The sequence below is a fragment of the Heloderma suspectum genome, chromosome 2 (genome assembly GCF_057233095.1).
Source record: "Heloderma suspectum isolate Gila_16-S chromosome 2, 16-S_ref, whole genome shotgun sequence".
Lineage (NCBI taxonomy): Eukaryota > Metazoa > Chordata > Lepidosauria > Squamata > Helodermatidae > Heloderma > Heloderma suspectum.
In genome coordinates this window covers 271,405,034-271,421,450 of record NC_139459.1, presented here as the reverse complement: position 1 = coordinate 271,421,450, position 16,417 = coordinate 271,405,034, and the positions used below count along the sequence as shown (strand labels likewise).

General features: G+C 45.8%; 1 protein-coding gene across 2 annotated transcripts in view; it reads left to right on the top strand.

Annotated features, from left to right (window-relative positions):
• Positions 1-14,605, top strand: part of FAXDC2 (fatty acid hydroxylase domain containing 2) — a 42,753-nt gene extending 28,148 nt beyond the window's left edge. The window contains exons 5-8 of one of the 2 annotated variants that reach the window (XM_084839234.1): positions 1,769-1,974; positions 2,160-2,265; positions 4,425-4,490; positions 12,469-14,605. In XM_084839234.1, the coding sequence (XP_084695360.1) occupies positions 1,769-1,974; positions 2,160-2,265; positions 4,425-4,490; positions 12,469-12,552 (462 nt within the window). In that variant the 3' untranslated portion in view covers positions 12,553-14,605. Of the gene's footprint in view, positions 1-1,768; positions 1,975-2,159; positions 2,266-4,424; positions 4,592-12,468 lie in introns of both variants that reach the window. The other variant, XM_084839233.1, reaches the window with a different exon arrangement.
• Positions 14,606-16,417: the final 1,812 nt, after the last annotated feature.

The window sequence follows — 16,417 nt, the reverse complement described above, 5'->3', positions numbered from 1 at the left end:
TAACACTGCAATCTGGTGTGGTGCGCTGTCGTGTTACAAACGCGGTAGATACTGCATTTTATTCGCTAGTGTGCGCCTCAATGGAAACGATTGTGATTTGAAGATACGCTGCCACAGCACTGACTCACACACAGAAGGGGCACTCATGTAGATCTCCCCCTGGGTAAAAGCAGCTTGTGGGGTAGGTATCAGGGGGAAGCAAGCTAGCTAGGGCAGCCAAGTGTCCTCTGTTACATAAGAAAGAACATAGTGAAAGGTTGTCACAGAGAAGGCCAGGATCTCTTCTTGATCATCCCAGAATGCAGGACACGGAATAATGGGCTCAAGTTACAGGAAGCCAGATTCCGGCTGAACATCAGGAAAAACTTCCTGACTGTTAGAGCAATACGACAATGGAACCAATTACCTAGGGAGGTGGTGGGCTCTCCCACACTGGAGGCGTTCAATACGAGGCTGGACAGCCATCTGTCAGGGATGCTCTGACTTGGATTCCTGCATTGAGCAAGGGGTTGGACTCGATGGCCTTGTAGGCCCCTTCCAACCCTACTACTATTCTATGATTCTATAAGAAGAACTGTGCTGGATCAGATCAAGGGTACATCTAGACCAGCGTTCCGTTCATATAGTGGCCAACCACCCACCCATGGGAAACGCACGAGCTGCACCCTTCCACTTGTGTTTCCCAGCAACTGATTTACATAGGCATACCACCTCTGATACTGGAGGTAGCATATAGCCATCAGGACTACTAGCCTTCGATAGCCTTCCAGATGACAATCCTCTATTTGAAGGGCTGTCCTGTCCAATTCTGGTTTCACAATAAGGAACCGTCAGAACTCTTGTCCATCAACATTATCACCTGGGCAGCAGACTGAACAGGCAGTGACACAGGTCACCTGGTCATGGTCTTCCACACTATAGTGAGATGTACTGGCTTTGCATTTCAATTATAATAATTTATAAATTTGCAGCTATCCATATAAATTGGCACATGCCAATGTTATATAAATCAGTATCCCCTTTTATCCTTTTTCAGTGATTCGTTTCCTGTTTTTTTGGCCACCCTAAATCTAGTTGGGATAGAATTGCACACTCCCTTTCCCTCTGCGTTGCAGGATCCCTAAGGCTACAGTGTAATATGAAGTTTGCTCCTTACTAGTTTTAGCTTATTTGCACAGCTTCCGAAGATGTTTGTAGATTCAAATTAAGCATTAAGATCAGGTCAGGAAAAAAAAGACCCTTGTGGGCATTATGCATTGCCATCCCCAAACCAGGCATGGCTCCCTAACCTTTCAAAACCTGTAGGATGGGGGGGGGGAGAGACAATTCCCCTCTCTCACTTGGGGTGCTTATTCTTCCTAGTCTATTGGGCAAGGAGGAAGAAAGGAAGCACATCTGTGAGAATAACTACTGCATGTGTGCTTGGGCACGGGGAGGGGGCAGCTTTGCTTTGGTCCAGATTCTCTCTCCCCCCCCCCCCCGCAAAGTGGGGAAACTTCCCTTGGGATGACAACTGCTTCTATGAGCAAGCACCAATGTTGATTATAGTACCCTTGTGCTAAATGCTTCCCAGGTCCAGCTGTGCTCTAACTTGCAAAACTAATCCCAGAATTAAATGCAAAGTAGTAAATGCCTCCTAGGAGAGAGGAAAAGCCACATCTAGCCTTTGAGTCAGTAGCCAATGGCTTTCAAGTGTTGCAATAGGTCCCTCATGCGGAGGCAGTGCTACTCCACATTTTGACACAGGTTTGTTTCATCTCTCCCTTAGGTTGACCGAGAAAAACTGCATAGTGCCATCCACGTGGTCCTGTTCAATCAAGTTTTCATCAGCGTGCCCACGTTGATGCTCATGCTGCCCATCATAAAATGCAGAAGGGAGCCATGCGGTTTGCAGCTGCCCACTTTCCACTGGTTTCTTCTTGAGCTGGCCACCTTTACGCTAGTGGAAGAAATTCTCTTCTATTACTCTCATTGGTAAAGCACATCTTACACCAAAGTAACAAATTTGGCTCCCTCCTGGGTTGGCTCTAGAGAGCTCTGTGTCTGTTAGCCACTTTAAAATTAGCCCCGCCTGCTCCCCCCCCCCCCAAATGTAACAAGCAGTATATCATGGAGCGGGCGGAAAACCTGTACCATCGCTTCCACTTATTTCTATACAGGCTTCTTCATCACCCTCTCCTGTATAAACGAATCCACAAAAAACATCATGAATGGACTGCTCCTGTCGGCATAGTCTCCATCTATGCTCATCCAGTAGAGCATGTGGTAAGTGGCATCACAAAGGCCCAGCTAATGTGGGAAAAGACTCGGTTAACGGGGGAGGGGGAGGGTGCTCCTCCCACCATACCTCACCCCACCCCACCCCACCCCAAACTGTGGAAACGAGTCCTCAAAGAGGAAGGAACATTACAAGCTTAACGCTGGGCATTTTCTAAACATTAAATGCTTGACCCAGCTGGGACCCAGCCCATCATGTGCAGATCAGGTTTATTGTAGGTGTCTTCCTGTGGGGGAATAGTCTCAAGGGGCAGCAGAGAGGAAGAGATAAACAGCCACATCTGTTCTGGTCTCAGTTGCTGCCAGGAGTGAGAGAACAAGAAATGCTGTATTTCCCAGCAAATCTCTTCTTCATTGAGATAGTAGTTCAGTGTGCTTGAGGAATGTTCCTTTGGGGCAGCAGTCAGACAGTGTCTGTTTAATGGCTGGAATGAGAAATGTGGCAATGTTAAAAGTTAGAGCCTGCCAAAAGAGAACCAGTGTGGTGTAGTGGCAAGAGTGTTGGACTAGGAGCTGGGAGATCCGGGTTCTAGTCCCCACTCGGCCATGGAAGTTCACTGGGTGACTTTGGGCCAGTCACAGACTCTCAGCCCAACCCACCTTACAGGGTTGTTGTTGTGAGGATAAAATGGAGAGGGAGGAGGATAATGTAAGCCACCTTGGGTTCCTTGCAAGAGGAAAAAAGGCAGGGTATAAATGCAATCAATCAATCAAAAGACAGCAAGAAGAGTCCCAAGGCCTTTCTGGTTTGGAACTGAGAGCCAAAGCAGACATGACTTTAAACCTGTGTCTAGCAGCTATGTCCTTAAAAATAAATTAGGTGTAGGGGGACCAATCTGGATCTTAAAAGCCCCCCTACTCCACACACTAGGGCTGTGATCCAGATTGGGCCCCTGCGCCCTGAAAAAGATGTAGCTGCTATGTACAGATGTAAACTAATGCCTCTTTTGGCCCTGAAAGAGAGCTGTGTGTAGGGTCCTACTTTAAGACAGGATGTGTCAGACTAAACAACTGCTTCCAAGAAGAAGAGAACAGGTAGGTCCTGAATTTCCTGTTCTCCTCTTGGAGGCAGTGGTTCAGTCTGCTTGGGGATGTGAAAAAAAACACCCCACACACTTTATTGCAAGCTTGGGAACTACTGCACACTTTTTTCGAAGGCTGCTTCTGCAGTGGCATAGGTGTCTAACTTGTAAGGCCAAGTGAATGGCTATCTGTGAGGCTTCTCTCAGTAAAGCCCTTGCATAGTGGTCCAAAATACTCTTTCAAGCCTGACAATTTAGAGACATGTCACCTAGACTAATGCCAATGGAGCAGAATAGTGGCAGAGACCCTTTGCCCTACAGGTGCAGGTTTAAAGGATACAACCATAGCCACCTGCTGTTGAAAATGCTTGATCTTCTCCCTATAAAACCCAATACTTCTGCAAACATCTAAAGCAGACCATTCTTTCTCCTTTGGAGTGGTTGGATGAAAACAGAATGATGACAGTACCATCTCTTTGACCCCTATGAAAGGTGGTATTTATCTTAGGACTAGATGTGTGTGTGTGGGAGGGGTGAGTCCTGAAGACTACATTGTGATAAAAAAAAAAATAAGCAGAAGTTCTTCTCTACTGACAGGGCCTCCCAGTTTGAATCTTGCCATATAGAGGTTACTTAGCACCATCAGGAATTGTTTTGAAGGGGAGATATGAGAGAGACACCAAAACACCACATTGAGTCTCTGAGTCTGTGCACTGTGGGGAAATAGCTGAGGGATGATTCCTTGAGGAGTCTTGCTGAGAGGAAATACAGGAACTACAATAATTCAGGAGTTGAGACCATTCTTTCTGGGTGTTTGGCCTGAGTCCAGACTCTAGAAGTCTTAGAATGTTTTGACATGAATGGGCTTATCTGTCCTCCTTTCTTTGTTGAAGCACCATCAAGTGAGCACCTTCCAGGTACTGGAGTAGACTCTATTGAGAGCAGTTGTGGGAGGCAAGGATTGTACAGGTGAGGGTTTTGGACTTAAGCTTCTGAAATGTGGAACTTAAATAGAGCCTTGAAGCTCCACCAACCTCTCTTAGGAATATTCTCTGTGTCCACTGGCAAAGATACCTTAGGGGTTTGCATATGTTCGCCATTTTGAGTTCTGTGTTTGTATTCCAGGTTTCCAATATGCTGCCTGTGATTACTGGACCAGTGCTTCTAGGATCTCACATTACTTCAATCATGGTGTGGATCTCTTTTGCCCTTCTGGCTACCACAGTCTCACACTGTGGCTACCATCTCCCTTTCCTTCCCTCACCAGAATTCCATGACTTCCATCATCTCAAGTAATTCCATTTCTGTCTCTTAAGGGCTTCATTTTCACTCACTCACATGATGCCGAGTAGGTTAGGGAAGAAAGCAAGGGGAAGGGTGGTGCATAACATTTTCACCTAATCAGCAGTCATTCTTATGGCCATCCCATAGCACTCAAGGATTGAAGGATGAAAAAGACATGTTGCTTACCTGTAATTGTAGTTCTTTGAGTGGTCATCTGTACATTCACATATATGGCCTCTGCATCTGTGCAGAGCCTTGATTCAGAAAACTTCTATAGCTGAGGAGTTTTGGCGGGAACCCTTCCCCCACCATCTCAGTGCACATGTCCCTAGTGGAAGCCTGCTTATTCCTTTAGTTCCTTCAGACTGTCATTGTAGCCTTGGAACTGAGAAGAAACATCTTTGGTACCCAACATTGAACTCAAGTATGACACCGAAGCGGGGATGGTGGGTGGGTTGCATGAATGCACAGATGACCACTCAACTACAGTTACAGGTAAGCAACTGTCTTTCTTCTTCGTTGTCTCTGTGCATCACACATATGGGTGAATAGCACACTGGCTTACCAGTGGTGGGTCAGTGTCCTACTGTACAATAGAAGACAGGACTGTGACCAAAGGAGCAGTCAGCTCTAGCCCAAACATCTAGCCAGTAGTGTCAAATAAAGGTGGATGGCTTCAACCAGGTTGCAGCATGGCACAGGTCAGGGATGATGACTCCCCTGTTAAATGCGACCAATGTCACTACCACACAAGTAGAGTAAGCCTGGACTGGGGCAGACAGTTTGCATCCAGTAACCTCATATACTAGCTCAATTGTCTTGACAACCCATGAAGTGAAGCACTGCGACAAGAGGTTGACCTTTGTGCATACAAAGAGGTAGGGCAACCATCTAAATTGCTCAATCCTTGTCTTATAGAATGCCAATGCTTTGCACACATTGAGAGTATGCAGAGTTGATTCCAGAGGAGTAAAAGGCAAAGGGAAGAAAGCTGGAAAAGAAACATCTTGGTTTAAGTGGAAATCAGAAATCACCTTGGGCAGGAAAGCAGGATCAGGTCGCAAGACCATCTTGTCCTTGTGAAAGATAAGGTAAGGCACATCTACACCTAAGGCGCACAATTATGTACTGCCACCAGAAAAGCCACCTTCTAAGACAACAGTCACAAATCCACAGTCACCAAGGGTTTGAAAAGTTTGGATGACAATGCCTTCACGATGACCAATAGACGTCAGCTTGGTACTGTGGTGCAGATTGGAGGAGACAGATTTCTGATCCCCTGAAGGAATCTCTTTGCTGTTGGATCTGAAAATACTGAAAACCCCTCAAGAGGGGGGAGGAAGGTGGAAACTGCAGAAAGGTAGACTCTTAAAAACAAAAGCTTCAAAGTTCTGTCGAAGAGGGTTAGCAAGAACAGTAGAATCTGGTGCAATGAGCACTGGATCAAACCCCTGGGCGGAGGTGAAAGAAAAAGCAGTCAATTTCCTAGCACAAGAATGCTGCATTGAAGGCTTACAAGCTGCTGTATTGAAGTAGGAACGGTGTCGGCGACAATCACCAGGTCTTCCATGCTGTCAAGCAGAATGTCAACAAGTCTGGGTGACCAATCCGGCCCTGCTCCTTGGTGAGAATGTGCAGTACTGACGGCAGTCGAATATACTCTCCCCATGCCATCCAGAGAAGCAGTGCAAACCATGGTTGACAAGGCCACCATGGCATGATCAAATTTCACCATGTGCCATCCATCCCGATCTTTGCCAGGACCCTTGTAATTAGTGGGACTGGGGGGAAGATGTAGAAAATCATCCACATACACTGGAACACAAAAGTGTTGCCCCTCGAATTCATATCGCTGCCTGCTCAGCTGCAGAACACCAGACAAATTGCATTGTCCTTGCAGGCAAAAAGATTGACCTCCAGTTAGCTCCAGCAGCAGAAAAGGCGGCTAGGACCGTCCTGCCCAACTCCCACTCATGGGAGATCAGCATCATTAGACTGAGTCGATCAGCCAGAAGATTGTCCATGCTGGCCACATGGATTGCAACCAATCCGTTCCAAGGAGACATGTATCACTTGAAGATCTGGAGAGCCAGGTCGAGCAAGGGAAGGTACCTTGTACCTCTCTGTTCATTCAGGTAAATAGTAACAGTGGTATTGTCTCAGGTAATCTGCACCAGTCTGCCCACCAGGTCCAGCTCAAACTCCCTAATCACCTTGTCACTGCCCTTAACTCCAGTAAGTTGATTTGCTCATTGGCTTTGCTGGGTGACAATTGACTATGCACTGTGAGTCCCGAACAGTGGACTCCCTATCCCCAAAATGATGCATCCACAGTTACTACTCAGGATGGTGAGGGTTGTAGAAATGGCATGCCCTGTGTGGGGTTGCCTGGTATCATCCACCAGTGTAGGGACTCCCGTACCTCCAAAAGACGAGGCAAAGCACAGTCCAGAGAGCGTCTCAAGCGAAATTGCATATTAGACAGTTCTGTATTGGTCTCATATGCAACCAGGCATAAAGAACGACTGTTGGCATTGCAACCATCAAGCTGAGAAGATGCTGGAGCTTGAAGGCCATCGTGATGCTCTGAGTGAGCAACTCTTGTTACCGGTGACATTAAAGCAGCCACCCTATCTTCAGGCAGGAATGCATGCCCCTTCTGGGAATCGAGGAGTGCCCCAATCAACTCGAGCATTTGAGAAGGTTGACAGTGGGTGTTCTCTCGATTGGAGTAGAGGCCCCAGTCACCTTTATTGAATGAAGAAGCTGATACCTGGTTGACGCTACCAATAGCCAGTCGTGTACGTACAGACTTTGACACTGCGCACTCGAAGATGGGAGCTGACCACTACCATGCACTTCATAAACCCCCACAGAGTGGTGGCTAGGCCGAAAGGCAGGACCCAACGTTGATAAGCGTCTGCACTGATCACGAATAGGAGGTAGCACTGGTGTGGCTTCACTACTGTGATATGGAAGTGGGCATCCTTCAGGTTAATTGAGGTGAACCAGTCTCCCCAGGAGAGTAGTGAAAGAATTGACGATAGAGAGACCATGTGGAACTTCCTGGGTGTGATGTACATGCTCACGTGTCCCAAGTCCAGGATTGGATGAAGCCCTCCATCCCTCTTTGGTACTGTGAAGTACCTTGAGTAGAAACTGTCACAGAGGTGACAATGTGGGACTGGTTCGATGGCATCCTTCAGGAGGAGCATCTATACCTCTGGTGGAGAACCTGTGAAAGAGCTGTTACTCACACAGCTCCAAGTGGAGGAAAAGTGTTGAACTCGATCCTGTAGCCTCTCCCGACAATGGACAGGACCTCAGAGTCCAATGTGATGTTGATCCAGGCAGGAAGGATAGAAGACAGAAGAGTGCCAAAGATGGGTGGTCAAGCAGAGGGACAAAGAAAGAGGGAGGATAAGTCAAAGGCAATGTTTATTGCCTCCATCACCCCTGCAGTAAAAGATGCAGAACCATGAAGAGGAGTATTATTTCCTCGGTACCAAGGGCTGTTGATGCTGCTGCTACAAGGACCCTGTCTGTTGATACAGATAGCGAGTAGTGGGCCATGGGAACCACTGATGCTGTTTAGGAGGAGGTTGGGAAAAACCCATGTGGCTGGCTGTAGTGCATGCCTTTTGGACAGAGTCCACAGCATCATTTGTTTGGGCATTGAATAGGCCTTGGCCATCAAAAGGCGCATCCTCAATTTGAGAATAAGCCTCTTGGGAAGATCCCACAGACCTCAGCCAGGCGTGGTGCTGCAGAGCAATAGAGCTGACAAGAACTTTAGCCTGACAGTCCACTTGATGCCTTGAGATGTTAATTTGCTGTCTAGACAGCTGCATCGTCTCATTTTGGAAAACCCAGGCAAAGTCCTTTTTATCATCAGGAACATGATTGAACAGTCAGCTGACTTTGACCCAAAGGAACAGATGGTACGCAAACATAGCTAGCTGCCTGGTAATTCGACACCTTTATGCCTAAAGCAGCAGAATAATAAAGATGCCTCCCTAGGAGGTAAAAATGCCGACCTTCCTTGTCGACAGGCGATTAATGCACTCTCCAAGACTTTCCTTAAGCTCCTCCATGACTATCGAATTCGGGGCAGGATGATTGAAAAGGTATTCAGCATCAACATCCTAGACCCTGTACATCCCCCCCAAATGCTTAGACATGGAAGGCATAGTAGAGGGGACCTTCCATGACTGCTTGACCATGTCCTGCAAGGCAGGGAGAATAAGGATCACCAGTGGCCGAGACAGTTCTATATTGACTGTGCTGAAGATAGGGGCCTGAATCATAGGTGCTGTCTGCTGTGTTGCCAGCTCCAGCAGCTGAGCCATCCTCAGAACCTGGTCCAAAAATTGACTGAGATCTTCTAACAGTGAAATGGCATCATTAGACCCCACTGCCGCATCAAGAGAAGAAAGAGAAGGATGGCAAGACGATTGAGATAGCCCTCAGTACTGGAGAGCAGGGATTCACTGGGGCATATTCCCATTTTAATCTTGCTGGTCCTTCTCCCCTGTAGGGCGGGAAGGGATAGATAGAGACAAAGGGGGTTCAGTTATGCAATGGACCAGTGGAGGGCAAGAAGTCTTTTGTTGGGCAGAAGGGTCTGGGAACAGGAGAGGTGACTTCACTGTAGGAGGAGCCTGGAAAGTTAGATGTGGATAGGGACGGGACAAAGTTTACACCTGCTGATTCAACGCTGACAGCATCATCCAAGTAGCTGGCAGCGGTTGGCTGTCCTGCGTGGTTACCAGAGGAGGAACGAGAAATGTACCATCATCTAGCAGCCTTGACACTGAAGCTGAAGGCTGACAATGGTACTGATAGACTTCCCGATTGTAGGAGTCTGGATGGTATTAGTAATGGTGATCGTAAGAAGAGAGACAGTCCTCATCCCTGTCTTGGACTCTCCTGTATGGCAAATCCCAGTCGGAGTGTCCACCCCACCCCACGGATCGTGATCAGCATTAGGCCTGCTCGTATGGTCTAGGTGCATGACTCTTCCATGCTGAAACCACAGAGAAATAGAATCCAGTGAATCACGGAGTCTGTCCCAGTATCTGTCATACCTTGGTGACGGGTGCGGATGAGGTGGCAAAGCGGGCGATTGTGTTGGGGAAGCATGCTGAACTTCCCTCTCCAATGTCGATGAAATTGGAATTGTATCATGTTATCAGGACCAGCACCACCATCAGAATCAGGGAGAACAGCATTGGTGGAGGAGTGGGAGTTGTGATCACCACTGGTGATCACGCTCAATCCTGAAACAATGGAGGAAGGCGATTGCAACCGATCTCATGACGTTGGTGGAGGAGCAATTGACACCAGTGATCACAGATGGTCCTAAGCCAACTCTGCTGACTTTTTAGAAATCATTTTCTTCTCTCTTTTTTAGGTCAGAAGGGAGACCAGCCTATTTGAAAGCTTTAGCTTTCTTTGTAAGCTTTTTGGCCAATGAAAGCATCAGAGATCGCCCTGGGGTGTGTGTGTGGCGTGGGGGGGGGGGGGTCTGGTCTGCTGAGACACTTGCCTTGATGTTTAACCATGATGCTGAGGGGATTAGAACCCCAACACTTGTATGGGCTTTAGTGCAGCAGGAAAGCCCTGGGGAGGGCTACTAGATGACTGAGCCATCAAGATAGTAGGCTCCTCAAATGCTTCAAGTGCCTTCCTCCACAAAACAGCCTTCAAGCAATCAGAATTCCTCTCCTGTTTAATAAAAGCCTGGCAATGTAGGCAAGATTCAACAATGTGCCCCAGGTGGAAAAAGCAGTGAGTGTCTGAAGGTTGGCAGCAACTTACTCCCTCAGCAGATGCATTTATGAAAAGGAGCCCTGAGGGCAATGTGCTCTTCAGGCGGCTAGATCGTGAAAAAAAAAACCAGAAGAAAATAACGCCAGAAGAGATATACATGAGAGAAAGAAGTAAAGATCGAACAGAAATCTTTCCTTTAATGACTGATCACAGAGAAACTCCTTCACAAGGCTACCACAATGGCCGTTGAAAAAGCTGGGGGAATAAGTGGGAACTTGCTAGGGACATGCACACTGGGAGAGCGGGGGAAAGGTTCCTGCCAAAACTCCTCAGCTGTAGAAGTTTCCGGATGAGGCTCCTCACAGGCGTAGAGCCCCATATGTGTGATGCATAGAGATCATAAAGAACGATCAGTTCAAAACAAGACTTCCAAGACCACAACTTTTTACCATAGCACTTATGCGAGAGAGCACCTATTTTCCTGAGCCCATCTATTCTCATACTTCCAACATTAAGAACATAAGAACTACCATGCTGGACCAAGGATCCATCTAGTCCAGCGTTCTGTCCACAGAGTGGCCAACCAAATGCCCACAGGAAAGCCACAAGCAGGATATGAGTGCAAGAGCATCACTCCGCTCATGTGCCCCAGCAACTGGTTGCACATAGGCATGCCACCTCTGAAACTTGAGGTGGCATCTGCAGTTGGCATATATGAGCAGCTGCGGAGGACCCAGAGGTTCAGAATGGCCCTCCCTGACTCTGCTGCACCTGCCACCAACCTCCTTACCCCCCTGGCTAGCCTGCTGATGAAAGGAAGTGCCATGGCTGAGCCATTGGGCTCTGCAGTGCCCCATTTTAGAAGAAAAATATATTTCTCTTACCTTTTGAGTGGCAGTGATCTGAACCAATCAGATGTTGCCTTTCAGGGGGACATGGCCAATGAGGGCACAGAGCGGTCTTTACATCGCTCCTATGTCCTCATTGGTCGAGTCCCTGTCTTTAGGGTTCAGTGATCGATTCAGATCACTGACACGCAAAAGGTAAGTTTTTTTAAAAAAGTAAACATGCACGCAGGGGCCTAATGGATTGGCCGGCTGCCACAGTGTTTTGCCAGTGGAGCCAGACACACCAGGTGAGCAGGAGGCGCTGGAGTCCACCCAGGTAAAAAAGTCGAGGAAGAGAGGACAGGGGGGCTTCAGCAAGCGAGTGGACAGATTTGGCTGGCCAGTGGGTGGGTGGGTGCCCGTTGGTAGCATGCAGCACAGTGGATCCTGGCGCTGATTCTTGGTACCATGGAGTTATTGCGATTAGTAGCCATGGATAGCCTTATCCCCCATGCATTTCTCTAACCCTCTTTAAAACCATCCAAATTGGTGGGCATCACTAGATGTTGCAGTACCACAGTCCATAATTTAACACCCCCAATGCAGCTATTAACCTTAACAAACCTTCAGCAACAGGTTTGTGGAAAACTACCATTTGGGGAGGCTAACAGTACACAGCTGTTTACTATAACTTTCGAGCGATTACTTTCGGGTACAAAGCAGCTGCTGCAGCCAGAAATGATTATGGTGTAGGTAAACGATAATGCCACCAGGTTAAAGTGTTCCCTAACAGGTACTTGCATACATAGTATCTAAGGGCCACATTACGCGTTACAGTTCAATGTGTAGTTCAGCCTTATGTGCTTATTTTTTTCTACTTTAAATAGCAGTTGCTATTTAATAGTGATCTTGACAAGAAGTTGTGATCAGCAACTTCCCATCCAACGCATTTAGCAGCTTTGAGACCAGGAGGAAAAATTCATATCAGGATCATGGAAAGGGCATTTTTAAAACCCTTCCCCACACTGCAGTCTTGATCTTGATTGCCAACTCCCCACCCCCACCAATGCAACTATTTAAAATATGTACTTCGGAGCCGAGCATGCACCCCAGAAGGACATCTTGTCCACCTTACCCAGCCACTATTTTGCATCTGATTTGGGGTTGGTTGAATTCAGGATTTCTAGTAAAAAACGAAGTAGATACCATCAACCTAAAATCTGCCTATTCTAGCACTACGCCATGTTTGCTACTAACTTCCAGAATTTTTTCCTGTTTTTCTCCAGATTCAATCAGTGCTATGGGGTTCTGGGGCTACTGGACCGCCTCCATGGAACAGACACATTATTCAAGCAAACAAAGGCCTATGAGAGACACTTTGTCTTGTTGAACCTCACACCTCTCACAGAAAGCATCCCCGATGCCCCCAAGAAATTAGAATGACCCTTCCTGAATTGCAGCTTACTTCCTTGTCCATCATCCAGATAAGCACAAGAATCAGATGATTATGCCAAATTTCTGAGGGGGCACTGAATCACAGAGATATTGTACAAGCTCTAAGTTTCCATTACCAAGAGACAGTGCTCAGCCAATGCGAAGGCTTTTGAAAGGAATCAAGATGACACTCATGTCTGCAGAGCTCCATGCTACAAGAGGAATGCCAAACTCTTTAGCAATGGCTGGATCAAAAAAACAGCTCAAAGTATGATTAGGCTGTAGTACCATGGAGGTAAGAAAGAGAACCAGTTACTATCACAAAATTCCAGATTACGAAGTACCAGAAATTCACCCTAATCGCACACAAAGAACCAAGAGCTCTTTGAAGATTTACTCTCAGAGGAAAGCAGGTAGTTGGTGTCTTTTGGCCTTGGATAACCCACAATGGGTTCACACATGGCAAAAAATTGAGGGTAATTAACATGACTTTCTGCAGCATGTCCCGGGAATGTTTCTGCAAATATTTTGAATAGTCAACCCTTGATTAGGCCAATCGAGGGTTGCTACGTGACATCTGAACCCAGACACTATAGGTTAATCATGGGCTAAACAACTCAACAGTTAATCTAGCTACTAATTGTAGGTTAACTGTATCACAATGTAAGATAAATCCTATCGAGCAATACACTGCAAAGCAAATCATCGTTCTGCACAACAGCACAACTGTAGAAAATGGGAAAAAAGCAGAAATCTTTAGAAGGCCATACCTCTTTGACAAAGTTTTCTAGGCAGGATGGCGGAACCAAGAACCATCTAGCGTAGCCAAAGAGCTTAATGGTGCCTGTCCCCTTGTACCAGGAAAAGCTGCAATTACAAATAGTACCTATTTGGTGACCATAGTGTAGGAGGCAAATAGTTCTAGTAACACAACTTGAAAACATTCGTGTTTTGCTTTCATGTTGTCCCTCATGCTTTCACACTTCAATGTGAGCAAAAAGCACATATGAAAAGATAGTCCTAACACATAGACAAAAATTCATTCTGGAAAAATGCTACGGCTAGACCCCTTTCTCCTTGACATCTATGTGTAGGAAAGTGTTTTTTTTTAATGGAGGACCATTCAATCGTGTTGAGTCTCCAATTACAGCCTGAAGTGGCACAGACAGATGTATTGCCTCTTGGGTTAATGTTTTATTCTTTGATAAATAGATGAAGTAACTCTGGGAGCCAGGAACGCTACTGAGGTGAGGATGTATCAAGACATTAAAAAATGGACAGCTCCGTGTTAAGTCCCATCTTGCTGGCAAAAATTAGGCCCACTTACCAGTATTGTTGTGTATCAAGTTTCCTTGCCCTGTACTCCACATCTGGTTGTGACTGGTGAAAACAGTCTCGGAAGTAGAAATGAAAGAGTGCAAACTGTGAGAGCCAGTGTGGTGTAGTGGCAAGAGTGTTGGACTAGGAGCTGGGAGAACCGGGTTCTAGTCTCCACTCGGCCATGGAAGCTCACTGGGTGACTTTGGGCCAGGTCACAGACTCTCAGCCCAACCCACCTTACAGGGTTATTGTTGTGAGGATAAAATAGAGAGGAGGAGGATAATGTAAGCCGCCTTGAGTTCCTTGCAAGAGGGAGACAGGTGGGGTATAAATGCAATAAATAAAATAAATAAATAAATAAATAAATAAATAATGTGAGCTGCCTTGGGTTCCTTGCAAGAGGAAAAAAGGCGAGGTATAAATGCAATAAACAAACAAACAAACAAACTACATGGTCTTTTGAGGTTTTTATTTTTATACATTTTTTGTATTAAAAAGGAAAAAGCATAATTACCACAAATTACAAAGGACTAAAGCACTACTAGAATAATGAGTCACATCAGCCTAGAAAGCAGATACTCTGAATAATATTACTGTTTATAATACAGGCTCTCATTCAAGTATTTTACATATTTTTTTCCTCTTCCTTCCCCTCCCCCCCTCCCCCAATGTGATGATGATCCTAGCACATGGGTTAAGAATTACATACTATTAACAGGAGATGGGATTGTGTACGGTGGGCCATATTAACAAGATCTTTCCCTCCCAGGTGATATATGGTAACAGTTGGTTTAAATTTTTTCCAAGAATAAATACAGCTGAAAGTGATTACAAACACTTCTGGGGTTTTGTTTTTAGGGGTGAGGTTGGAGCAAGCGCGCACACACGCACACATGCTCAGGGAGAGCAAGAATACCAAACAGATGTTCTTTTCTACTGTGACCAAGTTATCAGACATCTATACAAAACAACCATGGCATCTTTTGCAGGTTGCTCATCCAAAGTTTTTAGCAGCTTAATACAGACTTCACACTAATGAAACTCCAACCCTCACCATTAAAGCTCAGCGTTGACTTCCGAGTCACAGTTTCACAGGCTGGAAATACCAACCATCATGGTAGTGCACTACTGCAGAGACAAAGCCAACAATGAGAGAGGTTGAGAAGGATACGGCCATTCCTGTTCCACAGCCACACAGCATGACTACAACAGGAAGGCTTTGGTGGGCAAAAGCTTCTACCAAGGCCACTGATTTCCCTACAAGGAATGTCAGTGGCCTAGGCCACCCTGTTGAACCAAGATAAATATTCTGGGAGGGAGAACAAATAGATAGATGCAGGAACCAATTCTGGGAGGGAGGATGAATAGATGCAAGAACCAATATCATCAAGGAAATAAACAAAAGGAGGGCAACAGAAGGCCAGACTTGGAAGAACAAGTCTAAAACCATACAGGAATGGTTAAGCCCATGCCCTTTTCATGCTTCCAACCATAGGGTGTCCTCATCACAGATACATCGGTCCTATGTTCAAGTGTCTTCAGAAAGTGAAAATGTAAACTAAGAGAAATGTTATCTTTAGAATTTTTTTAAAAAAACTTTGTCCAAACCCATGTTACTGAGATGAAATTGCCCGCCACCCCCCATAAAACTACTCATATATGAAATTGATTTAAAAAAATAACTGAGGCATTTAACAATGTAGCTAACCATCCCTTCTAAAAACCTAGCTGATTTTTAAAAAGTTATTGACAAATCCAAGTTATAGAAGAGGATCCATATGGAGAGATAATAGAGCATGGCAGAGTTTGCTGCATTAACAGATTTGATTGTTTATGCTTAAACAAAAGAAAACTAAGGAAGGCATGAATGATGCCTCCCATCCCATCCCACTATATATTAAAAAAATGCATGGCAGAGTACTGAGGTTACTGTGTCATGTTTTAAACGTAGAATCAACCAACCAGAAGCAAGATGGACAAGTACAGAACTTTGAAGGAACATAACTGCAAAGGTGGGAGGAGCAGCAGGAAGGGGAAAAAGGGGTATGACAGAGCACCAACACTTAATAATAAAGGTCACTTTCACTGACAATCCTAAACCAGATTTCACACCCCTTATTAAGATCTGGACATAAGGACGTGAGTGCGCCAGCGATCCAAAATGACAAGACTTTTAAAGATACCTTTTGCCTCTGACAGGGAAGCCATTTGAGTTCCCAATGGGAAACACAAACTATCTCTGTTTTTAACAGTAGCCTCAGACATTAGGCAACAGCAGGTGGCTTCCAATGCACAACACAACTGTGAAACCACACTTCCCAGGAGGTATTACCACTGCATGTTATGACAGCATAGGGCACCCACATCTGTTGAATTTGGTTCATTTTGAAAACCAAGACACAAAAGTGAAATAGAATGGTTACAATGTAGGGAATTCCTTTACCATTTGTCCTCTTCCCAAAGAGATATAGCGGCAAGATC